This window comes from Melopsittacus undulatus, chromosome 7 (assembly GCF_012275295.1).
Source record: "Melopsittacus undulatus isolate bMelUnd1 chromosome 7, bMelUnd1.mat.Z, whole genome shotgun sequence".
Classification (NCBI taxonomy): domain Eukaryota; kingdom Metazoa; phylum Chordata; class Aves; order Psittaciformes; family Psittaculidae; genus Melopsittacus; species Melopsittacus undulatus.
Window position 1 is genome coordinate 639545 of NC_047533.1, and position 25683 is coordinate 665227.

At 52.3% G+C, this 25683-nt stretch overlaps 2 protein-coding genes across 3 annotated transcripts in view; both read left to right on the top strand.

Moving 5' to 3' along the window:
- Positions 1 to 21901, top strand: part of ZNF638 (zinc finger protein 638) — a 41091-nt gene extending 19190 nt beyond the window's left edge. The window contains exons 8-26 of one of the 2 annotated variants that reach the window (XM_034064608.1): positions 214 to 345; positions 707 to 765; positions 936 to 973; positions 1628 to 1699; positions 1897 to 2061; positions 2155 to 2226; positions 3422 to 3474; positions 4191 to 4322; positions 4467 to 4595; positions 4876 to 4917; positions 5741 to 5881; positions 6791 to 6916; positions 9160 to 9209; positions 12743 to 14129; positions 14690 to 14755; positions 16000 to 16951; positions 18002 to 18094; positions 20527 to 20645; positions 21614 to 21901. In XM_034064608.1, the coding sequence (XP_033920499.1) occupies positions 214 to 345; positions 707 to 765; positions 936 to 973; positions 1628 to 1699; positions 1897 to 2061; positions 2155 to 2226; positions 3422 to 3474; positions 4191 to 4322; positions 4467 to 4595; positions 4876 to 4917; positions 5741 to 5881; positions 6791 to 6916; positions 9160 to 9209; positions 12743 to 14129; positions 14690 to 14755; positions 16000 to 16951; positions 18002 to 18094; positions 20527 to 20645; positions 21614 to 21661 (3876 nt within the window). In that variant the 3' untranslated portion in view covers positions 21662 to 21901. The remainder of the gene's footprint in view (positions 1 to 213; positions 346 to 706; positions 766 to 935; positions 974 to 1627; positions 1700 to 1896; positions 2062 to 2154; positions 2227 to 3421; positions 3475 to 4190; positions 4323 to 4466; positions 4596 to 4875; positions 4918 to 5740; positions 5882 to 6790; positions 6917 to 9159; positions 9210 to 12742; positions 14130 to 14689; positions 14756 to 15999; positions 16952 to 18001; positions 18095 to 20526; positions 20646 to 21613) is intronic. The other variant, XM_034064609.1, reaches the window with a different exon arrangement.
- A 1480-nt stretch (positions 21902 to 23381) lies between these two features.
- Positions 23382 to 25683, top strand: part of DYSF (dysferlin) — an 80585-nt gene continuing 78283 nt past the window's right edge. Inside the window, exon 1 of the mRNA XM_034064590.1 lies at positions 23382 to 23469. Coding sequence (XP_033920481.1) covers positions 23382 to 23469 — 88 coding nt within the window. The remainder of the gene's footprint in view (positions 23470 to 25683) is intronic.

Below are 25683 nucleotides of genomic sequence, written 5' to 3' on the forward strand. Positions count from 1 at the left end.
AACCAGTGCTGGGTTAACAGCTGGACTTGATCCTAAAGGTCTTTTCCAACCTAAAGGATTCTATTATGCAGAAAAGGGACTTCATCAGACTCCCTGTGGGCTCACTTATGGGTGGATGTGGAGTTCTGCCACGAGCACATTGCCTAAGGAGGCCCTGCAGTGGATTGCAGGTTGTATCTGTAAGATAGGCACTGACCTGTCCATTGGTTTCAGGCCTTCCTGGAGATGAACTACAAAGAAGCTGTGATTGCAGCAGTGAAATATGGTGAAACGGTGCCAGTGCTGGTGAATGGCAAGAGGGTGAAGATCAGCATAGCAGAGAAACCCAGAGCTCCTCCGGGGCAGGTGAGTGCCATAGGCACAGAGCAGGACACTGCGAGGAGCTTGGTTGTTGCTCCATCACATGAGGGGCTCCAGCAGAATGGGTTTGGTGCTTTTACTATGGTTTTTGTGTCCTTTCCCTAAAGAACAGGCTGAATGATTGTGCAGAGGAATCTAAACCTCCACAGTCCCTGTTTTCTTGGTTATAGTTGGTGTTTGTGAGTAGCACCCATTTAACAGTGAAAGGTGCAACCTGTATTCATATATATATTTACTATTAATAATTATTAATACTATTTTATATGTATTATATATATGTATATATACACATTTATACATGAAACACAAATGATGCACTAAAAGTTCTTCTTTCTGTCCCTTCCAGGCCAAAAAGGCTATAAAGAAACGGACTCAGATTGTTAAGAAAGCAGCACCAGGCACCAAGTAAGTGTTGCTGTTACTCACATCAGTGTTGGTGACAACACATGGGACCCAAATAGGGTGCTCCTGGTTTGGTTTCTTGGGTTTTACTGGGTTTGAGCTTTTTCAGCTGTTTTATATTCATTGGTTATCTTTAAAACTGATTTTTCTTCCTTTCCCCCCCTTTATAATAGAAAAGATCCGAACGCCACCACAAAGAAGTTAATTGCAGGTGAGGTTCTGGTTAATTCCATCTGACAATGCCTCTGGAATTCCCTTCCCTCTTTGTTCCCATTTCTTTTCTGTGAGTGTTTTACATCACAAGGACTGGCCAAGTGTAGGAGCTGCTGGAAATGCCTGATTCATCCTTACAAATGTCCTTTCCATGCAGCCTCATGTTCCTGTCTTTAGAAACACCTCAAGCCCCAAGCCTCAAGTAGCAATAAAATCACCTTGCCTGTGAGCAGCCTGCTCTGATGGAAGACTGGTTTGGTTTGGAAGGGACCTTAAATCCCATCCAGCTCCAACCCCTGCCACAGACAGGGACCCCTTCCACTGGAGCAGCTGCTCCAAGCCCCTGTGTCCAACCTGGCCTTGAGCACTGCCAGGGATGGGGCAGCCACAGCTTCTCTGGGCACCCTGTGCCAGCGCCTCAGCACCCTCCCAGGGAACAGCTTCTGCCTCAGAGCTCAGCTCAGTCTCCCCTCTCTGGGGCAGGTTCAAGCCATTCCCCTTGGCCTGTCCCTGCATCCCTTGTCCCAAGCCCCTCTTCAGTAAAAATATCAGTTGAATTGCTGCAAGTTAACCTATTTTTGTGTGTATTTTATATTCTTTGTAAGTAATTCCACAATAAGCATTTCTTCTGACACTTGGTTATTTTATGCAGGTAAAAAAGAGAAGACAAAGAAATCAGCATTGACAGGAGAGAGTAAAACCAAGAAAACCTCAAACACTGCAGGTAAGATAAGTGAGAACTCTTACTCTGTCCTGGAAAACATGGGCTGGTGCTTGTCCACCTCCCTGCTCCCCTTTCCAGAGCAGATCTTTGAGGCTGTAGCCTGAGCTTCCCCCACCTCCCACTGCACTGCACTGTAGGAGATGTTAGACCCCTTTCCTGTGGCTTGGCTGATGCTTCTTCTTGCTGTTACCCACCAGCCAAATCTGTAGAGGAAGATGTGCAGATCCCAGTGGAAGCTGAAATGGAAGCTGAGGAGACAAAGCTGTCAGAGCCAAAGACAGAAGAGGATGGAGATCCAGAGCCTGGGAAGGCAGCAGCAGAGACTCAGGCCAAAGGAGCCACCAGTCCTGCAGCTCTGCTGGGTAACAGAGATGCTAATGCTGGTTTTGACTTGCCTGCTCATTGTGAGTGCTGTGGACTTTAATGTGGTGATGTCTCTTTCACCCCTTTCTTAGACAAACTCTCCCAGATGCCTCAGGTGGCAGCAGTGGACTTGAACGAGTTGAATAAAGCTTTAATTGATCAAGGTAAGTTGCACATGGACAGGGTTTAAGCTGTCCTAAAGCCCCCCTAAAAGAGAGTGCATCTGAGGCCAGGAAGCTCAAAAGACACAGGGAAACATCTGTTCATCAAGGTTCTCTGAGTGAAACACAGACCAAGAGCTCAGGTGATGATGGAGGTGCCAAACCCCCCCCAGAATTGCATCTTTCACTTTGAGCTTCTCAGTGCTACCTGGGGACTTCTGTTTCCAGCTCCTCAGAGCCAAGGGTCCAGGCTTTCTGTAGGTCCTGTTTGCAGCTTCCCTCCCTGATGCTTCTGTTCTCATTGCTGCCCATTGCCACCTAGAGCTGGTTCCACAGATGCTGTTTTCCCCATGGTTTATATGTGGCATGAGTGTGTGTTAGTTCTCAGTTACACTACGGGTGTGATAGTGGAGGTAGGGCAAGGCTGCAGTTTCTGGACTTGTTAGCAGTAGAGACCAGCACTTTACAGTCAAAGTGATTCTCCTTTACCTGCACTTGCTTATCCCATATGATCGATGGTATCCTGTTTCACAGGATCCCAGCCTGGCTTGGATTGGAAGGGACCTTAAATCCCATCCAGCTCCAACCCCTGCCATGGGCAGGGACCCCTTCCACTGGAGCAGCTGCTCCAAGCCCCTGTGTCCAACCTGGCCTTGAGCACTGCCAGGGATGGGGCAGCCACAGCTTCTCTGGGCACCTTGTTAAAGCCATTCCCCTTGGCCTGTCCCAATCCCAACATGGATTGCTGAGGGACATCACTTTTCCCACTTATTCTTTGGAGCCTTTCACATATCCCTTTGGACTTGTCCCAGTATAAAGAAGGAAGAGGTGATGTGGGCATGTACTGGGTACCTACATAGTCCTTGTGTGCCCACAGGAGGGTGTTGTGCTTGTGACTGATCAAATTGGTAAGGCCTCAGTTGTGAATTGATAAGGTCTCAGTGTCAGCAGAGTGAGTGTGTACGGATCCAGGGGTATCCATTCATTTTGTATCTTCACTTAAAGCAGGTATTCCTGGAGGCATTTCCCACACACTGTTTGTGTCTCACTGGTGTCATTTGTCTCTCCAAGTTCCATGGAGGAATATTTAGTCTTTCCCAACAGCAGTGATGCTAAAATGTAGTGATAGAAGCTCTGAAAGCTCCACAGTGCATCAGGAAACCTCAGGTACTAAACTGTTCCCATCTTTGTGTTCTAGAAGCCACCATAATGACAATAAAGAGTGAAGAACCCACAGACCCAGGAGTCCAGGTCAGTGTAAAGGTGACTTGGAAGCTGTAAGACTAGTGGGGCCATTCCCATGTGCTGCATTAAAACCTCCCATTTACATCCCCAGCCTGTTAAGCTCCTTGTGGGGCTATTAGTGGGGTTTGTTTTCCCCTTGCTGGTTGTGGCTTCCCAGGCATCCACCAGCTCCCTCTGTGGCTGTTGTTAGTGACCCCAGAGCTCCTCTGTGCCCTGCCCTGCTGTGGGTTCCTTCTCTTTGGATGCAGCCTTTGCCCATCCAGTCCTGCAGTGTCTGATGGGTGGACATGGCTGCTGTAAAGTGGTGGCCTAATTCTAGGGGATTGCTTTGAGTTTTTGATGAGTGTCAGAATTCCCTTAGGTAGATACATCCCCAGTTAAAGTGAATCATAGAGTCATGGGATGCTTTGGGTTGGAAGGGACCTTAAAGCTCATTCAGTTCCAAACCCATGCTATGGGCACATTCCACTAGAGCAGCTTGCTCCAAGCTCCATCCATATGGACTGTTTGGGATGAAACTGGAGTGATTGTAATGGATGTTTTTCTGTCCATCCTCTATTACTCATTTTCTTGCCATTATCAGTTTGCATTTACTTACTATTGAACCTTATCTTCTGGTACAAGAGTCTGGAGCCTGAACTGCAGCGGCATGGTAAAACCCAACACTCTTCAGAACTCCATTGGTTTGGAATACCAGTAACACTCCCTTCATTTTGTGTCAGGAAATGGATGATTCCTGTGTGGTCCTCATTTCAAACCTGCCGGAGAAAGGATTCTCTGTAGAGGATGTTTCCAACCTCGCAAAGCCATTCGGGGGACTGAGGGATGTGCTGATCCTGTCATCTCATAAGAAGGTATTTGAAGTGGCATTTAGGAGTGATTCCACCTAAAGAAGCAGTGAATGTGTTTTTCACACGCACAGATGTGATGCTGTAGCTCAGGAAGCATCAATGCATGATTCAAGTGTTTAATAACGTCCATTCTCTCTGTTTTAAAAGGCCTATCTTGAAATCAGTAGAAAATGTGCAGATTCCATGGTGAAATTCTACACCTGCTTTCCCATGTCTCTGGATGGAAACCAGCTCTGCATCACCATGCTGCCCCAGTATCACAGTGTCAAAGATGAAGTAAGTGAGCAAATGCATTGAAATTCCAGCAGATGGGATAGCATTTGGATGAGGAGCAGGGTTTTATACTGGAGCTGACTCTCATACACTGCTTTCTGCATCCTGCTGGTGTCTGCTATTGGAGAGTGATGCTGGTAACAGGCTCCTTGGCTCCTGCCTTGCTGACACAGGAAGAGCACAGATGTCAGGAGTGCTGATGCTGTTGGCTTTGTTAATAAAGGAGTTGGTGGCAGGTTTGCAGTTCACATCATGTCTCTGTCTTTGCTGTTTTCTGTTGCAGGAAGCACTCTTCACTGCTCTCATTAAAGATTCTGACCCCCAGGTAAGTCTGACTCCTGCTGCTGCCCAAATCCTGGCTTTTAAATGGGAATTCCTATCCATGATGCTGGAACACTAGCATTTACCTTAGCTTTCTTTGGAATTCAGTGTTGCTCTGTGCTTTCATGGATGGATGGGCAGGGATTAGAAGGAGTAAATGTTCTCTTAGTTTAACTCCATGATGCATAAAGCCCAAGGAATTAACAGGAGTCTTGGGAGAGCATCCCCTTCTGTTAAGCCATTTTCATGCTCTGATAGCCCCTGCAGCTCAGCCAATGCACAGTGTTGACCTGTTTGTAACACCCTCCGTTCTCCCTATGGGTTTTCTAGCCAGCTTTTATGGTTAAAGGATCAAACCCACCTCTGTGCTTGGTCAGTGCAGTGAGGCTCCCTCCTTGGCTCTCTGCTCCTGCACTGCACTAAGGGCTGATGAGAAACCTGCAGAGGGGCTTGGGACAAGGGCCTGTAGGGCCAAGCCAAGGGGAATGGCTTCAACCCAACCCATTGCAGGGTTCTGGGACTCTCTGATCTTGCAGTGTTCCTTTAAAGCAGAACAACTTGATCCTGTCAAGTTTGCTCTTGATTCCCAACAAGCACAGCTGCTTCTTTTGACATACAGCATAGAAAAGGGAAAATCACAGCACCAGAATGGTTTGGGTTGGAAGGGGCCTTAAACACGATGGGAATGTGGAAAGGGGAATGTTGGATGTGTGTGAATGCTCCTTTCCATCACCTCTGAGGGATGAGGGGCTTTCCTGGGAGGGTTTTCTACCCCAGTTCAGCGCTGATACAAAGTTAAAGCACGTTTTGCCATTGCTTCCCTGTAGGTGGATGCTGAAAGCCTGCACAGGCAGTTTGTGCACCTGGGGAACCTGCCAGATGCTGGCTACAGAGAGCTGGAAGTAGTTTGTGTGGGGCTTCGCTTTGGCAAAGTGGATCATTACGTTGTGCTGAAGAACAAGAACAAGGTAAAGTCACCTCCCAGGGCCAAGAAGGTTCTCTTATTGAGAGAGCAAACTGTTCCCCCTCATCCTGATCCAGAAAACCCCATGCTTCCTATGGATCCTGTGCTGGGAGGGATCCTCTGTTCCAACCTTTTAGGCATGGTATTACCTGGACTGGATAGCCCAGCACCCTGGGCAGCCCAGTCTTAAGTGTCTAACACTGGGAAGTCAACACTTCCCTGGGACATTATTCCAGTCTCTGGTTGTTCTCACTGGAAAAGGTTTCCCTGTTGTATCCAGCTGGAATCTCCCCAGCAGTAACTTGTGCCCATCAGCTCTCAGCTTTCCCAATGGGCTCCTCATCCAAAGGGAGTCTCCATCATCTTTGTAGCCACCCTTTAAACACTGGTACATGGTGATAAGGTTTCCACTGAGCCTTCTCTTCTCCAGCTGGACAGTCCCAGCTCTCTCAGCCTTTCCTCACACACTTCCCAGCCCTTGGATCATCGTTGTGGCCCTTCTCCAGCCCATGCACATCTTTGTACAGCAGGGACCAAACCTACACCCAGTATTCCCAGTGTGACCTGAGCAGAGTGGGACAATGGCACCTTCATCCCTGCTGGGGATGCCCTTGTGGATGCCCCAAGCTCCACTGGCTTGTGATGCAGTTCCTGATACAGTTCTAAAGATAATTCCAGATGGAGAGATTTCTCTTTCAGCCTCTCAGGAAGAAGTCTGGTGTTGTCTGTATCCAGAACAGGATTCCATCCAAAAATGCTGCTCATTTCAAATGAATTTCAAGTGGAGGAGGCAAAACCTTTCTGGAACTCTGGATATCACATGCTGTACCAACTCCATGTGCTAGACTTGTCCTGTGGGGCAGAAACAGCTGATGTAGCCGTGATCTGAAGCTTGTGCTGCTTTCCCTTCTAGGCCATCCTGCAGCTGGATAGTCCCAGCTCAGCCAGATCCATGTACAGCTTCCTGCGGCAGTACCCATACAGCATGGGGGAGCACACCCTGACCTGCACGCTGTCACCCAGGGCAGAGGCTGCTGAGGTGAGATTCCTTCAATGCTACCTTGTTCTTATGGAATAGAGCCAGCTTCCCATGGAGAGCAGCTCCTGCAGTGCTTGCTGTCACTGTGGAGGAGAGGGAGACCTGGGACATAGAGGGCACTGGGTTAATGCATCTCTAGTGGAATGTGGCACAAGGAGGAGGATGGGTGGCTGCCTTTGTCTATTTGTGTATTTGACATACATGTGTGGAACCTCTTTCCATTGAGGAAAGTATCTCTTGATGAAGGATGAAAAGGGAAAGGAGGAAAGCAGTGATTTAATATGGGTTAGAAGAGGTGCAATGAGTGGATTTAGAGTTCACTGATCTAGGTGAAGGGGCATTGGAAAGGATTGAATGGAGAAGCTGTGGCTGCCCCATCCCTGGCAGTGCTCAAGGCCAGGTTGGACACAGGGGCTTGGAGCAGCTGCTCCAGTGGAAGCTGGGCTTGGAGCTGGAGGAGCTTTAAGGTTCCTTCCAACACAAACCAGTCTGGGATCCCATGCCTTGTGCAGAAGCTGTGACAGTCACGTTGACAGGAGTGGGAACACTTGCAGCTAATTCTGTATTCCATTGGCACATCCTCCTCCTTATTTCATACAATCCTGGAATAGTTAGGGTTGGAAAGGACCTGAAGATCCTCTCCCCTCTTCAGCAGTGTTCAATTTGGACATTATCAGCACTATGACAGAAACCAGACAAGGATGGGGTTAAGGGAGCACTGACATTACCCCTGTCAGGCTGCTCAGCACCCTGTGTCACCCACTGTGTACTGCTGGGAAGAAGCACTACTGGGGAACCAGAGTGAGGATGCCATTGTTCATTGGCTTTGAACCCTGATGCAACCCTTACAGTGACAAAGACACGTTATTCTGTTGCTACAGCAGATACAGGCAACTGCTATAGAGAGCAGGTTTGAGTCACAGGGTTCCCACAATGAATCCTCAACAGGCATTCCTTAGCACAAGCACTTTCATGCTGTTTAGCTCATCTTTGAGTGCTAAAGGAGCTTTTCCCTATGGTTGGACATGAGGAAAAGCTTGGAAGCAGGAAGATGTGGCTGTTTTCTTCAGCCTAATAAAAGACATACCTAAACCTGCATCTGGCATCATCTCACACAGCTATGATGTGGGTACTTGGAAATGAGCTCAGGCTCAGCACAGCAGCTCTAGGGGAGCTGCCTGCCTGGGTTTGCTGCTCACAGGGCAGGACTGGGTTAGGGTTAGGATTAGGGTGATGGGTGGAGGCTGGCTGGGGCAGGGTGAGCCCAATATGATTCAATATGATTGAATTATCCATCCTTGGAGAAGTAGGAAGAAGGTCAGCAAAGCCTCCACTTTAGGCTTCCAGAGGGCTGCCTTTGGCCTGTGTAGGGTGCTGGTTGGCAGAATTCCTTGGGAAAGCATTACTGAAGGATGAAGGGGTCCAGGAAGGCTGGATGCTCTTTGGGAATGAAAGCCTTAAGGTGAAGGAGTGAGTGGTCCCTATATGCAGGGAAGAGACCAGCTTGGCTGAATAGGAAACAGTGCTGGAACCTGGGGAAAGAAGGAGAATCTCACTTGTGGAAGAGCCTAGAATCATGGAAAGGTTAGGGTTGGAAAGGACCTTAAGCTCATCCAGTTCCAATTCCTGCCATGGGCAGGGACACATCACACTGCACCATGTCAGCCAAGGCTCTGTCCAACCTGGCCTTGAGCACTGCCAGGGATGGAGCACTTGTTAGGTTATATAGAGAGGCTGGAAAGGCAAAGGCACAAAGGGAGCTATGTCTGGCTGCTGCCATCCGAGATAACACAAAGTACTTGTCAGATCTGTTAGAGGTAACAGGAAAGCCAGGGAGAAACTCCATCCTGTGCTGGGTACCAGGTGATGGAGGATGAGGGGAGGCCGAGGTACCTCACTCCTCTGGGCACCCTGTGCCAGTGCCTCAGCACCCTCCCAGGGAACAGCTTCTGCCTAAGAGCTCAGCTCAGTCTCCCCTCTCTTGGGCAGGTTCAAGCCATTCCCCTTGGCCTGTCCCTACAGGCCCTTGTCCCAAGCCCCTCTCCAGCTTTCCTGCAGCCCCTTTAGGCACTGGAGCTGCTCTGGGGTCTCCCCTTCACACAGCAGAGGGGCAGGATCCCCTCCCTGAGCTGCTGCTCATGCTCTGGGGCTGCACCCAGCACACGGGGGGTCCTGGGCTGTGGGCACCCAGTGATGCTCATGGGGAGCTCTGGTGTTTGCTGACCCTGATTTCTGCCTTTCAGGCTGAAGCTGTGAAGAAGGAAGTGAAGCAGGAGGAGCTGAGCCTGGGCAGGTATGCCTTTCCCCTGTCTGAGCTGTGTGGCAATGTGTCTGTGGTGTTGGTGCTTACCTATGGAACGGGAAGCACTTGCTGAGGCATCTCTGGCTAAGCTGGATGAGAATCCTGCTCCGAGATCCATCATCTGTTCCCTCTGTCACCGCTTGGAGCTCCCTGTGTTCTGTGTGTGGGACGTGGTGTGTGTTGCCACAGAGCCGTCGTGTTGGTGATTCCTTTGGGAAGCCATGGGCTGAAACCCTCTTTGTGAACTCCTTGAGTTATCATTGTGTTCCCCATTTGGCCAGGGTTTCACCCCAGGTCCTGGGAGCTGTGTTGGGCTATCCGTGTTGGTAAGCTCTGCTTTTGTTGTATTGAACCCAAAAGCACTTGCTCTGTTTTACCCTGCAGCGCTTTCCTCTGTCAGAGCATCTGGCTCTCCTCTTGCTGTTTCCAAATGCTACCAATAAACTGGAACTTGCTCATTTCACCCATGGGCATTCACTCTGTGCTGTGATACAGGTCCTGAACTGACCCAGAACCGATGGCTGGGGCTGTGTTAACACCAGAACCTACACATGGGGAATGGGGGATTGCTGTGTTCCATTGCCAGCTGTTTGACACACATTGCTTGTGCCAAAATCCCTAATTGTGGGATATTTGTTGGGTTTAGAGCCTGGATTATGTGTTTTTAATGACTGCATAGATGATTTTAAGAGGTTTTATTAACAAATATGACTTCAGACACTTTCTGTGACTCAAAATCCTTATTTCTGGCTAAGTTGCATCAAACCAAAAGTGTGTAATAATGATCCTAATGTTGCATTTCAAGTGATGCCATTCTACTGTCATGGATTGTTGTTTTATCCCCCAACCCTGTTCTTTGTAAAAGCAGAGTTAAAGCATTCCTAACTTCAGGAAACCTCTCCTCAGATCCAGTTGGGAGCATTTAGTATCAGAGCTGTCTCTGACTCGCAGGTGGGCAGATGTGCAGGTAACCTCTTGATCCCAGGCTTAGGCTTTAGCTAGTGCTGGGATTCATTAAAACAAGCAACTCTTCCATGCATCCCAGCTGCTTCCCTGCATCCTGCAGTGGCTGTTGAGGAGCAGGGTGATCCAAGAGTTTTCCCTACAAACATCCCTACACCCAGTCTCTGTCTGAGGCAACTCTTCTCCTTGTAACCCTTTAAACCTTAGTTATGTTTAATAAGAAGCAGAAGATACCTTCAATATAGCTATGAAGGCCTTATCCTAGGTTTCTGAGGAGGGAAGGAATAGTAAATCCTGGGAGCAGAAGGAGCTGCCCTCCTGCTTGTCCGGGATGAGGAGATGAGCTTAAAAACCTTGGAATGCTGCTGGGAGCTTGGGTGTTATCCAGCCCAGCAGGGAGCTCATCCAGCCTTGGGGCTGAGTGAACTGATGTGTTCATGTGGGCTCATCTGCTCTAGGCAAGGATGCTCATGCATTCCATTGGGATCTCTTATCCTCAGCTGAGGCTTTCCCAGCCAGGTGAAGACTCCAGGAGCATCCCACTGTTCCTTCCAGTCATGAGTGGGGAGCAGGTCGTGTCCCTCCTCTGGCACAGCACCTGATGGTTCCAGGGCTCATCCCAAGCCTTTCCCTTATGGACTCCATGGCTGTGTACAGGGCACCCTGTGCAGGAGCCAAGGGCAGGTACTCCTGCTTTCCCCTTTGCACTAACTCCTGTGCAGCAGACGTGTCCTGCAGGTCTCTGTGCTGCTGCTTTCCTGATGCCTGGCACATCTTAAGGACCAAGCACCTTGGTGCTTGCTTAGCCCCTTGGTCACCTTCCTCTGTACACTGCAGAGCTCTTCTTCAACCACTTCTCACCTGGGTTTGTATCTCCCCATGTATTTTGGGGCTGATCAAGGCTTTGTGGGCAGCACAGGGGGTGTTGGCATGGAAGGAGACGTGAAGTCCTGAGGATTCAGAGACTAACGTAGATCCATGGAATGGGTTGGGTTAAAGGGAGCTTAAATCCCATCCAATTCCAAACCCCTTCCACTGGAGCAGCTGCTCCAATCCCTGTATCCAACCTGGCCTTGAGCACTGCCAGGGATGGGGCAGCCACAGCTTCTCTGGGCACCCTGTGCCAGCGCCTCAGCACCCTCCCAGGGAACAGCTTCTGCCCCTGAGGGTTTAGATGATTCCAGGTGTGAGAAGCCGGCTTGGGATGAGCTGGATGCTGGAATGAGTGAGGCTGCTTTCCCTTCCTGAGGTTCCAGTGTCAGTGGCTCTATGGGACATACCCAGCAGTTTCTGGAGCACACACACACCAGCCAGGCTGCAGGATGCCACTTCCTAGTGCAGGATTGCCCTTGAATCGTGCTCTCTGTGCCTCCATTGGGCACATGGTCATGGTCTAGGACATCTCAGGCAGCAGTAAATGGTGTCTCCAGAGGTCTTGAGGCCGGATTCACATCCCTTCTGTCTCCTCTTCCATTCTGTAGCACTGAGGACAGTGCCCTTGGTCCAGAGGAGTCCTTGGAGCTTGGCTTTGGGTTGTAGCAGAGGTGTTACCTGAGTTTGCCTGTCCTCATCCCTCCATTGACTCCATGTATTGTGTCTTCATCCCCCCTCTGGCCCCTTCAGGACTTCACATCTTCATCCTCACTGAGGATCCGGCCTCCTGTTATCTCCCTGGCATCCTGCTGGCTGGGAATAGCATCCAAATGTCAGGCTTTGCTGGCAGAAGGGTTTATCCCAAGTGGAGCCTTTATTCATCCCCATAGGTTCTGAGAAGCCCCAGGTGTGTAACCAGTGAGGAACAACAGCTTTGCTGCATGGTTTCAACACACTGGTATTCCAGCTCTTTTCCAGCTGGGATGTGTGAGGTGCTGGGTGAGCTCTGTAGGGAAAGGGACACAGACATCTCTAATCCCAGTGCTTCTCAGTATCATCTATGGAGGGTTCTTTCTTGCAGGGAAGAGTGAAGCACTGACTGTAACTGATGCTGCCTTGGGCTTTAGTATCCCAGGAGCTGATGGTGGGATTCTGGAGGCAACCAGAGCCTGGCAAAAGGAGCCTCTGGGCATGTTTTGGATGCAGTTAATGCACTTAAACCCAAAGCAGCTCCTTCCTTCCCCTAAACCTGAAATTAAGACCTTGAGGCTTTTCGAGCAGCTAGAGTTGTTCTGTGGGATGCTGTCTGCAGAGGTTCCTGTCCTTGGACACAGCAGAACTCCAGAAATCCCTGAAATAGGGAGTTTGAAGCTTACTTTTCACTGTAGATCTGCTTTCCCAGCCTGCCTGCATCAGGGCATCTGAGGTTTAGGTGTCCATGTCAGTGCTGCCTCGAGGGGTCCGACTGCAGGTAGTGCAGGGCCAGAGGCTTTGGGGTGGATGAAACCAAAGCCTAAACCCCATGAGCCATTCCCCTTCAGGTTTGTAACCGTTGTAACGCTCAGAGGGGAGCTTTCCAAGCACTAAATGCATCAGGAACCCCCCACCATTGGCGTCAAGAGCTTGCTGGTAACTGTAGAATTCTCCAACATGGTTTGATTTCTTCTGTTTCTTTTAAATGCATTTAGCTCTGGCTTGAAAATATATCCAGAGGGATCAGGAGTGGTGCAAAGAGCAGCTGCTAATCCTGCCCTAGAGCCCAGTGTGGCAAAGGAAGGAGCCATCTCTCATGTCAAAGAAGAGGAGGCAGCAGGACTCATAGAGCCCTCTGAGTCCCACCCTGAGCGAGCAGGAAGGGACCTTGCTGTGAGACTGATGGAGGCACCGATGGAGAAGGTGGGCACTGGAGTCACTGCAGCATCCATCAAACCCATTGGTACTGAGCCACCCCAAGTGAAGCTGGAGGAGATGTCACCACCACCACCATCACCACCAGCTGGCGGGGAGGAAGAAGAGGCAGCTCCAGGTGATACCAAAGCAGTGATGCTTGAACCTGCACCAAAGAAGGAGGCTCAAGAGAAAGGTGAAGAGCTGTCCCCTCCTGCTGCTGAGCCACCAGAACTGTCCCGTGTGGGCAAGGCTGAAGATGGGCCATGGGGCTGTGCTGTGAGCCCAGCAGGAGGGAGTTCAGGGGTGGCTGTCCCCAAGGTGATGCCCCCCAGCTTGGCACCAGTGCAGGTGGTGTCCTCTGTTGCCACGCAACCAAGCGACCAGTGGGATGCTCCTGAGAAGAAAGCTGGTTTGGATGGGGGGAGAATCAAAGCTGGAGTGTCTGTAAGTCTGCTAACAGAGAAGAAACCTGGGCCTCAAGCCGTGGAGAAGCAGCTGGATGGTGCTGGAGCAGGCAGAGAGCTGCAAGCAGAAGAGCCTGCACCCCGAGCTGGAAGAGCCATGGAGGAGAACCCCAGAAAGCTCTCGGTGAGGACTGGGGCAGAGCCACAGAAGAAGGTGGAGCAGCCCATGGCCAAGGTTGGGGCTGTTACAGTGAAGGCTGCAAGTGCTGCCAGTGAGAAGAGTGAGGGAAGTTTGGTTGAGAGCCATCCAAATACAGGGGCAGGAGCATCAAGAGCTGATGAAGCCCCCAAAGCTCTCGCATTGAGCTCCCCTGCGGGTGGCAAGGAGTGTTCCTCTGCTGCTAAGACGATCCTGAGGGCAGTGCTGTCTCTTCCAGACATAGCCAAGGCGAGGGTGCTGCCATGGAGGAATGAGCCTTTGCCATGTAAAGGAGGGGAGCAGAAAACCCCCTTGAAGACTGAGAGCCAAAGCCCCATGGTGGAGAAGAAGGTAACACCAAAAGAAGGTGATGCCCCCCAACCTGATGGCAGCAAACCAAGCCTGGGAGATGGCAGCAGCACTGAAGCCAGCAGAAGCTCTGTTGGTGATGGCGAGGGAGGCAATGGGAGGAATCCATCTCAGCAAGAGGAGTCCCAAGTGGAATCTAGGGCTAGTGCAAAGCAGACTCAAGAGGGGGAGAGTAGAGCCTGCAGCATGAAGACAGACAACAGCAGCACTAAGGTGAGGAGGGCAGGAAGGCCGTTTGCCTTGCCTCATGAGTAACTAACTCCATGCTCAGTCTGGGACCATGAGGTTCTGTTCCCCATCCCTTATCCATAAGTGAGCTGGTGTGGGCCAGCTGGAATAGCGAGCTGGTGGCCAACCTTTAGATGCCATGTGAGCAACGCAGGTACGTAACCGCTTTGAGAGCACTACTTGGATAAAGGTTGAGGAAGGAGGTTTTGGAATGAGCCTTCATTGAGTGTCATAACTTTATGTCCTTGGATTAATGGGAATTAATAAGCTGTGTGTCCTTCTGTGAGCTGCTATTTGCTTTGTCAAGCCCTGCACAGACCCTGCTTACTGCAAAGAGGCTGTTAACCTGTGACTTGGTGCCTGGATCTACCGCTGATGGTTGGCTTAGTGGTGTATTTGCCACGAATGGGATCAGGAGCAGCAAGCTGGACAACTCAGAGCTCCTTAAGGGAGCAGAGCCCTAGCTGAGTGTCTGTGTAACTCTTCTCTTGTGGGCAGGCTGCTTGGTGAGTGGGTTTTATGGCAGCTTCTGTCTGATCTTGCAGGTTCCTGCTGATGGAGATGCTAAACCCTCAACCAGTGGCACAGCCAGCAGTGAGAAGCCAAAGGAGGTAAGGACACAGCCACAGCTGGGATGGGAGCCCAGGCTGCCTGTGTGTGTATGTGTGTGTGGACCAAGCACCTTCAGCATCCTTCCATGGGGAACTTCTTGTTCCAGACTGTGGGCATGGAGCTGGAGGGCTGAGTCATCTGGAAGAGAAGCTGAATCCAAGAAATGTGTGTTAAAAGGAGTTATTTTGGGGTCTTGGATGTTATTTCTTGGAGATAGAGAGAATTCATTCTCTCTGTGTGAGATCTCTGCTTGTCATCACCCTGCATGCAGAGGAGGGCAGGCTGATGCCTTCCAGCTCTTTAGAGGTGGGTTTGTCTGACAGGAGGGACAAACCCCATCCCCATCCTTGTACTTCCTCCATGCAGAGATGCTGCCTGGGGGTTCTGGTACCGTTTGGTGCAGTGCTGGTTTGAGGAAGAGCTTGGGAGCCTGTGGGCTGAGAAGTCTGCACTGAAAAGACGTATCCAGTTCTCCCTATTACATAAGCTGAGCTTTGGGGATGAAAAGCAGAAAGTAGTTAATAAAAGTAATGATAGGAATAGAAGTCCATCCTGGTGAGTCTGTAGAAATAGCATTATGGGGTCTAATGGCAAAGAGCTTATCTCAGTCTCCCCTTGGGCAGGTTCAAGCCATTCCCCATGTCCTGTCCCTCCAGGCCCTTGTCCCAAGCCCCTCTCCAGCTTTCCTGCAGCCCCTTTAGGCACTGGAGCTGCTCTCAGGTCTCCCCTTCTCTTGTCCAGGCTGCCCCAGCCCAGCTCTCTCAGCCTGGCTCCAGAGCAGAGCTGCTCCAGCCCTGCAGCATCCCCATGTCCTCCTCTGGCCTCGCTCCATCAGGTCTCCCAACACCCCCAGGTCCTCCTCAGGGCTGCTCCATCCGGTCCCCCCCCAACCTGGGGATGCTCTGGAGACACTCAGATACTCACTGTGCTCCTGCAAGTGAGGGCAGAAACACCGAGCAGTATCCATGGCACCAGCCCAGCTCTTTTAATAGACATAATTTGAGTCTATTCATCTGGTGTGTGTTTGAAAACCACTCGGGGTTCCTGAATTAAAGCTGCTGCAGCACACAAATGCTGGTGATGAAAACCCTTCCAGTTGAGCTTCAAGGCCTCAGAAGTGCCATTCCCCCCCTGCTTGCAGCCACTTTGAGCATGGAGCAGGTACCTTGGGATGCTGCTGGAGGTGTTCATGTCGCTGGGTGAGTGCTAAACTGTGCTGTATTCCCATCCTTCCACTTCCCAGGAGGAAGAGCTCTTCCCGTTTAACCTGGATGAGTTTGTCACCGTGGATGAGGTCGTAGAGGAAGTTGAGCCTCCTGTTAAAGCCCGGAGAAAGCCAGCGAGGGCAAAGAGAAAAGCAGGAGCTAAAGGCACCTCTGCACCGAGCTCCAAGAGGAGGAAAGGGAAGAGATCCATGGCTCCCATCGCTGAGAGCGAGCTCTCCTTCGTCACCCTGGATGAGATCGGGGAGGAAGAGGAGGGCGCAGGCCCACTCATGGCAGTGGCTACCTTGGAAGCCCTGGGTGACCCACAGGGCCTGGTTGTAGTGGATGAAGTGATGGAGGAGGAGGAGCTCTCGGAAGCAGTGAAGGATCCGCAGTCGCTCCTTACTCTGGATGAGATCTCTGAGCAGGAGGATCTGGGCTCCCATAAGGACACGACGAGGTTGGACTTTGAGGAGCAGGATTTGAAAGCTGAACCCTTGGTCACTGTGGATGAGATAGGGGAAGTGGAGGAGCTGCCCCTGAATGAGCCCACGGGCCTGAGCCTCGAGGATGTGCCCAGGGAGGATGAGGAGGTGGGTGCTGAGGACCCCAGGGATGGTGCTTCCCCTCCGGTGCCTGATGATCCCAGTGCGCTGGTGACGGTCGATGAGATCCAGGAGGACAATGAGGACAACCCCCTGGTGACTGTGGATGAGGTGAATGAGGATGAGGATGATTTTCTGGCTGATTTCAATCGTCTGAAAGAGGAGCTGAACTTTGTCACTGTGGATGAAGTCGGAGAGGAGGATGAGGAGGAGGAAGACTCTTTCCCAGGGAAAACTCAGGATGCAGGCAGTGCAGATGTCGTTGCTGTTGCAGGACCAGAGGAGAAGGATGTTGATGTTGTTGCTGTTGCAGGACCACAAGAGATGGAGAGTCAAGGAGATACAACTGCAGCAAAAGAAACTACTGCAGTCACAAAGTCCACAGGTGAGGAACCTCCTGCAGTTCTAGAGGGGAAAGGGAAAAGATGCTTATCATCGTTGTCAATGCACTTCACAGAGCATCTTTCTTTGGTGTAGGACTAAGCTGTGTGTTGGGTTGAAGTCTTCATGGGGTGGTTACCAAAACTGGGGAAGATCACTTCTTTTCTTGCCTTCAGGCTTGGTGAAGCACCTAATGCTGTGCAGATTATTGGTAGTCTGTAATTCCAGAGCCAGATTGCATTAGAACAGGTGAGTGAGCTGAATTGGACACACAGATCCAGGGATGTAACTGCATCTAGAAGTGTAGAACATCATCTTTAGCCTGGAGCTAGCAAAGGGTTAAGGAAGCCTAATGCAGGGAGAGCTCTTGAAAAGGCCTTGGCCAAGGCGTGGGTGCAGGACATGCACAATGCAGCCCACTGCTCTGCTGTGGCCTTTCTGTCCCTGCAGCTGGAACACAGCTCTGACTGACCCAGCACCTTCTGTCCTGCTGCTCTGCAAGAGCTTTCCTCCCATCCCAGCCCCACACAGCAGGGCAGGCCCCATAGTGCAGGGATGGAGGAGCTGCAGAAGCAGCTGGGATCTTGTTACACCAAAGGGTTTTAACATTATGGAAGCATCCAATCCCAGCCTGGTTTGGATTGAAGGGAGCTTAAATCCCATCCAGCCCCAACCCCTGCCACGGGCAGGGACCCCTTCCACTGGAGCAGCTGCTCCAAGCCCTGTGTCCAACCTGGCCTTGAGCACTGCCAGGGATGGGGCAGCCCCAGCTCCCCTTTGCACCCTGTGCCAGCGCCTCAGCACCCTCACAGGGCAGAGCTTCCTTAGATCTGTGTTCCATCACTGCAGCACTGAGGCCCAGTGCTGCCCCACCTGTGGGATTGATGCTGGGAGTGCTGGAAGGTTGCTCTGGAGAGACCAGACTGAGTCATGTAGGCAATAGTGAGGCTGTATGGATGGGGTTGGTGTCAAGCAGCACTGAGCTTGTTGCAGCTGGGTGTAGAATACCTGTAACTGAAGCAATGCCTGTGTTCAACCGTGTCTCTGCCCCCAGCAGGTCACCTGGGATCAGCAGGGGAGGACCTTAAGTCTCATGGCAAGAACCTGCCTTCATCAGGTGTACCAAAGGCACAGAGTGCTCCAACAGGTATCCCCATGTCCGCACACCCCCATGCTCCATGCTGCTCCCCCTGGGAGACAGCTTCTTGCCCATTTGGAGACACCTCCTTCAGCCCTTTACCACATTGAGTTTAAGGTTGTGGCCCATAATCTGTGTTTTCAGCTGGGCTCCTCCAAGTGGATGCTTCCCAGAACCCCAGACTGGTATGTGTTGGAAAGGAACTGGAGGCTCAGCCAGTTCAGCCCCACGTTAAAGTCTCTGCTGTTGGCTTAATGGCAGCAGCAAAGTGGAAAGGTCTTTTTCCCCCCTGTAGATTCCTAATACAGGTGAATTCATTTCCCATGAATACACATTGATAATTTCTCTTTATAAATATATATATCTTATATATTTAAGTATATAAATATATCTAATTTATAATACTTCACAGTGCTGCATAATTCCTACTCTTCTAACCCCATCCATGTTTCATTACCAGCTTCAATGTAGAGAGGGAACTGCCAACACTGTTTTAGAAGGTTCTATGTGGGTATATATATATTCCCCCCCCCAAATCTTCCTCTAAAATCCCTTCCCATAAAGCTACTGATAACACTGGAACAGTGGTTTCTAGGAAAACATGGATTCTTGCTCAGTGCCTTGTGTACCACTCACATTCCAGATAGCTTGTGTAACACCCAGCAGGACAGGGCTTCAAGAGAGCAAATGGGTTGTGGTCCATGGAAACATGGAATTATGGCATGGTTTGGGTTGGAAGGGACCTTAAATCCCATCCAGCCCCAACCCGTTCCACAGGCAGGGACCCCTTCCACTGGAGCAGCTGCTCCAAGCCCCTGTGTCCAACCTGGCCTTGAGCACTGCCAGGGATGGGGCAGCCACAGCTTCTCTGGGCACCCTGTGCCAGCGCCTCAGCACCCTCCCAGGGAACAGCTTCTGCCTCAGAGCTCAGCTCAGTCTCCCCTCTCTTGGGCAGGTTCAAGCCATTCCCCTTGGCCTGTCCCTACAGGCCCTTGTCCCAAGCCCCTCTCCAGCTTTCCTGCAGCCCCTTTAGGCACTGGAGCTGCTCTCAGGTCTCCAGGAGCTGCTCCATCCCATCTCCAGCCTGTGTTTGTGCTGGGATTGTCCCACCAATGTGCAGGACCTTGCACTTGGCCTTGTTGAACTCCATGAGGTTCCAGCTCTCCAGCGTGTCCAGGTCCTTCTGGATCCCATCCCTTCCCTGTGGATCCCATCCCTTCCCTCCAGCACATTGGCCACAGCACACAGCTCCGTGTCACCAACAGCTGCTGAGGGCTCTCATCCCATTCTCCATGTACCATGCTTTTAAGGCCAGAAGGTGCTGAGGTGGTTGCAGAGAACTTCAGATCCTGTGTTCACATCAGTTCCCTCCCCTCCTCTGTTCACTGGTCCAGGGCAGGTGAGCAGCTCGGATTAGAAACCTCCCCTTTGGAATACTGATCAACTAGAGCTGAATTAACTCCAGTGAGATCAAATTGCACAGATTTGGCTCCAGGAATGTGATCTTTAGTCATTCATAAAGCTGTGAGTTGTGACTGTTGGATGCTCTGGAGCTGTGATTTGTGACTGGGATGCTCTGGAGCTGTGATTTGTGACTGTTGGATGCTGTGGAGCTGTGATTTGTGACTGTCAGATGCTCTGGAGCTGTGATTTGTGGCTGTCAGATGCTCTGGAGCTGTGATTTGTGACTGGGATGCTCTGGAGCTGTGATTTGTGACTGTTGGATGCTCTGGAGCTGTGATTGTGACTGTTGGATGCTCTGGAGCTGTGATTGTGACTGTTGGATGCTGTGGAGCTGTGATTTGTGACTGCCGGATGCTCTGGAGCTGTGATTTGTGACTGTTGGATGCTGTGAAGCTGTGATTTGTGACTGTTGGATGCTGTGGAGCTGTGATTTGTGACTGTTGGATGCTGTGGAGCTGTGATTTGTGACTGTTGGATGCTGTGGAGCTGTGATTTGTGACTGTCGGATCCTCTGGAGCTGTGATTTGTGACTGTTGGGTGCTCTGGAGCTGTGATTTGTGACTTGTTGGATGCTCTGGAGCTGTGATTTGTGGCTGTTGGATGCTCTGGAGCTGTGATTTGTGACTGTTGGATGCTGTGGAGCTGTGATTTGTGACTGTTGGATGCTCTGGAGCTGTGATTTGTGACTGTCGGGTGCTCTGGAGCTGTGATTTGTGACTGTTGGGTGCTCTGGAGCTGTGATTTGTGATTGGGATGCTCTGGAGCTGTGATTTGTGATGGGGATGCTCTGGAGCTGTGATTTGTGATTGGGATGCTCTGGAGCTGTGATTTGTGATTGGGATGCTCTGGAGCTGTGATTTGTGATTGGGATGCTCTGGAGCTGTGATTTGTGACTGTTGGATGCTGTGGAGCTGTGATTTGTGACTGTTGGATGCTCTGGAGCTGTGATTTGTGACTGTCTGATGCTGTCTCCTCAGATCTGGATTACCTGGTGCCCAAGGCTGGTTTCTTCTGTCAGATCTGCTCCTTGTTCTACGCAAAAGAGACCTCTGTGAAGAACCACTGCAAGACACAGCTTCACAGGCAGAACCTGGAGGTAAAGCTGAGCTCAGCAGGATGAGAGGAAGCTGGTTCTGAACACCTTGGTTTTACCAAGGGCTGTAGCATCCTGATGGCACATGGAGCTCATGTTAACACTTCTGGGGCTTTTAGCTTTAAACCCAGATGCAGGCACTGTTAAATAACAACCAGGAGCAAGGCAAGGCCAAGCACTGAGCTCCTCCCACAGCAGGGGATGCTCAGCCAGGCTCACAAGCCAAGGCTTTAGGAGTCAAACCCAAGCTGCTGCTCCTGCTCTAGCCCAGCTCTGGTGCCAAGCACCACGTTGGGCAGAACCAAGCTCTCTGGGCAGGCCCCTCCCAGGCTCCTGCATCCCAGCCTGTTTGCATCCCCAAATCCATCAATCCCAGTGGAAGGATCCTCAAGGATCATTTGGTCCAACCTTTCATAGCCAACATGACCTGGACTGGATGGCTCAGCACCCTGGGCAGCCCAATTGTAGGTGTCCAGCACTGGGGAGTCACCACTTCCCTGCAGACATTGTTCCAGTCTCTGGTTGTTCCCAGTGTGAAAGGTTTTCCTCTTGCATCCAGTTGGAATCTCCCCATCAGCAACTTGTGCCCATCAGCCCTTGGCTTTCCCATGGGGCTCCTCATCCAAAGGGAGTCTCCATCATCTTTGTAGCCCCCTTTAAACACTGGCACATGGTGACAAGGTCTCCCCTTCAGGAGCCTTCTCTTGTCCAGGCTGCCCCAGCCCATCTCTCCCAGTCTGGCTCCAGCCCTGCAGCATCCCCATGGCCCCGCTCCATCACCTCCATGTACCCCCTTCCCCACTCGGTGCCCCTGTGTGCATGTGGTCCAGTTTGGAGCAAGCCTTTGCAGTGGGGTTTGGTGTGGATCATGCATTGCCAGTGTGGGATGCAGGGTGACTTTGGGCCAATGCATCCCTTGTGAATGGAGGAATACTGGGATTCCCTCTCACTGTTTCCCCTTATCTCCACAGAAATTCATGGCCAAGCAGCCCGGACAGGAGCAGAGGAGCTGGAGGTGATGAGAGGCAAGAGGAGCTCTTTGGGTGACTAAACCTTAGGGTCCAGTGAACTCTGTGTATTTTGCTATGGTTTGATCTGTATTTCCCTTCCAGCCACCCTCAGTCTGTCTAAAGCTGAGCTCAGTAGAGACTAAAGGGAGAGCGTGTCCAGGGGCTCCTGTTTGCCATCCCCTCACCCCTGGAGCGAGGCTTGGATGGTGTCATCATACATTAAATGTTCTTACTGTATAGTTCACAGCATGGCTGCCTCTGGTCTCCTTTGTTGCTGGAGCATGGGAAGGAAGCACTGAGACATCTCCCTGGTGCTGCTTCATGGAGCTCTCCAGGCATGGAATTCCTTGTGCTGCATCTGCTGCTCCGGAGCAGGGAGTGGGATCCTGGCCTGCACCCCCAGAGCATGAGCAACAGCGCAGGGAGAGAGGATCCTGCCCCTCTGCTCCATGGAGGGACACAGGAAACCTGGAGAGAGGGGTTTGGGATAAGGGATGCGGGGATGGGAGAAGGGCAGTGATGAACCAAGGGAGCTGCAGGAGCAGATGGAGCTCTGTAATCCCTACACCAGCTCCATGGAGAGCCCAAAGCCAGCTCTGTCTGCCCATGTACAGCAGCCACAGTGGTGGATGGGTACCTAACACCAGGAAGCAGCTCAGCATCAATCCCTGCTTTCAACACATGGAATACAAGCACCTCTGTGCACCCACTGACTGGGAAGCAGCAACTTCCTGGGATCATCTCCCATCGAGGGCCGTGTTTCCCAGCAGGAGCCTGCAGCTGTTCCCATTGCTGAACCATCATCTCCTCTCCTTGTCTCTTGCATCCCTTTTAGGCCCTGGGATTGTGGGATTTGGGCCAACACATTCTTGGCAAGGCAGGGAGGATGACTCAGGGGAAGAACGTGCATGAGGCCAGGGTCAGCCTGCTCTTCCCTGATGGGTGGCACTGTCATCCTATGGGAATGGGGTCCCTGTGGTGTGTGTTAACCACTGCATCCCCTTCTCTGGGCACCCTGTGCCAGCGCCTCAGCACCCTCCCAGGGAAGAGCCTCTGCCTAAGAGCTCAGCTCAGTCTCCTCTTGGGCAGGTTCAAGCCATTCCCCTTGGCCTGTCCCTACATCCCTTGTCCCAAGCCCCTCTCCAGCTTTCCTGCAGCTCCATCATCCTATGAACTGGGTTTGGATAAAGCCAAAGGGGGTGAAAGGAGCAGGATGGGATCATGGGAGGAGGGATCTTGCTGAGCTCATTGCTGGGAAACCCAGGGATAAAAATACCATCCCAGGAATAGCCGGGGCCGTGTCCCTCATTCCCAGCTGTCACCGTGCACCCAAAACGGGACATGTCCCATCCCGGGGGGGGAAACAGGCTGGACCCTGTTTTGGGGCGCTTGTACACGTAGCTCACCCCCCCCCCCCCCAAACCCCATTATCTCACCCTATAGCAGCATCACCCCCAGCCCTGCCTGCACGGTGATGGGCTGGGGGGGACCCTGCGCTCTCTGCCCCATCCTGCCTGCTCCAAAGCGCATCTGGGGGTGCAGGGGGGGTCCCTACACCCCCGTCCCCCCCTCCCCATAGGGGGCCACGCATCCCCCCCCCCCTTGCTGCGGTTGTGGGGGGGGGGGAGCCTCCATCCCCGCACCGCCCCGGGGCCGTTCCCCTTTAAGGGAGGCGGAGCCGGGGGCCGCTCGGGGGGGTCCGTGGGGCGGCGGCGGCCGGACCGGGGCCATGCTCCGGGTCTTCATCCTCCGGGCCGAGAACGTGCGCACCGAGGATGCGGACATCAGCGATGCCTACTGCGCAGCCGCGTTCGGGGGTGAGAACCGGCACCGGGGGGGGCATAGAGGGTACCGGGGGGGGGGTTGTCCGTGTCATTCCAGCTCCGTTATTCCCGTTATTCCCGTTGTTATTCCCGTTATTCCACGGTTCCGGCCTTCCCTGGGCTGGGGGGGGGGGGGGTGATGCTGGGGGGGCTATATGCAGACATAGCCATAGCCATAGCCATAGCCATAGGCATAGACATAGACATAGACATAACACACGCACGCACCCGGGCATAGCTGAGCGGTGACCGCAGCCTATTTGTGGCCCTACTCCGTGCTGGGGAGAGGGGGGGGGACGGGAGGGGGACGGACGCTGCCCCCCCCCCCCCCCCATCCCTATATCCCCCCTATCCCTATATCCCCCCCTCCCCCATTGAGAGGGAACGTGTTGGGGTCCGGATCCCCCCCTTCAGTGACCCCCAGGAGAGAAAAGGGGAGGGGGACACAGGAGAAGTGTGCCCTGAGTGGTGGTGATGGGCAATGGGGACCCCACTGGTACCCATGTGTGTGTCCCCAGGGGTGGGGGGGCTGCTCCTCACCCCATGGGTTCACAGTGAGGCCACCCTGGGGTATGGGTGCTGGTGGGTGCTCACGGCCCCCCCAACAGTGGGACCCCCCTTCCACCCAGTGCTGTTGGTCCCCATTGGTGCAGCATCCTCGGGTCTGGGGGCTCCCATCTCGGGGGGGGCACCCCCAGGTCACAGCATTCCCAGTGCTCGTGGTCCTGCATCCATGGGGCCTGCAGCATCCATGGGGCCTGCAGCATCCATGGGGCCTGCAGCATCCCTGATTCCAGGTGATTCCCATCCCCAGGGGTTCCTGCATCCCTGTGCTCGGGCATCCCCAGCTCGAAGCATCCCTGTTGCTGCTGATTCACCATCCCTGGAGCATTCCCAGATCCTGGTTATTTATTGACCATCCCAGGGCCTGCAGAATTCCTGCATTCCAGGGGTTTATTTACCAGCATTCCCAGATCCGGGTGACTTATTTACTGTACTAGAGCTTGATCCTTGGATCCTGGTGCTGGAGCATCCTTGAGGGTTCTCAGCATCCCACTTGATTTCCCACTGAATTTCCCATCCTTACACATTAATTTCCCATCCCTGATGCTTGCAGCATTCCTGGATCCTGGTGCCTGAGCATCCCCAGATCCAGGTGATCCATTCACTATCCCCAAGCTTAGAGCATCCCTGGGGTTCACAGATGCTCCGGATCCTGGTTCTTGGGCATCCTCGAGGTTTGCAGCATCCCTTGGTCCTGATGACTTAATATCCCATCCCTGGAGCTTGCAGCATCCCTGAATCCCAGTGTTTGGGCATCCCCAGATCCAAGGGATTTGATTTACCACCCTTAGGGCTTGCGGCATTCCCAGATCCTTTTTGCTAGGACATCCCTGTAGCATTCATAGGTCCCAGTGGCTTTATATGTCATCTATGGGGTTTGCAGCATCCCAGGATCCCAGTGTTTGGGAATCCCCAGAGCTCACAGCATTCCCAGATCCTGGTGCTTTATTTACCATCCCTGTGACTTAGAGCATCCCTGGGGCTCACAGCATCCCTGGATCCCAGTGCTTGGGCATTCCCAGAGCTCACAGCATCCCTAGGCCTGGGTGGTTCCGTTTCCCATCCCTGGGGCTCGCAGCATTCCCATTCCAGGTACTGGGACATCCTTGACCTTTACAGCATTCCTGGGTCCCAATGACTTAGTTTCCCATCCCTGGTGCTCGCAGCATCCCTGGATCCCACTGTTAGGACATCCCCAGAGCTCACAGCATCCTTTGTTCTACCTCCTTTATGGACCACACCAGCATCTCCCATCATCCCCGTATCCCACTGCTTTAATTCCCCATCCCAACACCTCCCACCATCCCTGATCCCGATTCCTCACCCCCTTCCCAGGACTTCCAGCATCCCAACCTTGCATCCCTCCCAGCAGCCACATAGAGGCGCTTGCTGCCTCTTCCCCATCAGCTCCTCCTCCCTCCTTGGGAAGCAGAGGGGGGGATGTGGGATGGACCGGGATATGGGGAGGCGTCAATGGGGACCACATCCTGCCCTCTTTAGCCTCCCCTTTGCCCTGGCTCCCATATCCCAGCCATGCTGCGTTGCTTGCTCCAACGTGCCACCCATCTCCCCAACTTGGAGAAGGGGGACAAGCAAAGCGATCCCGTGGCCAGCTTGACATTCCGAGGTGAGGATATCCCAGAT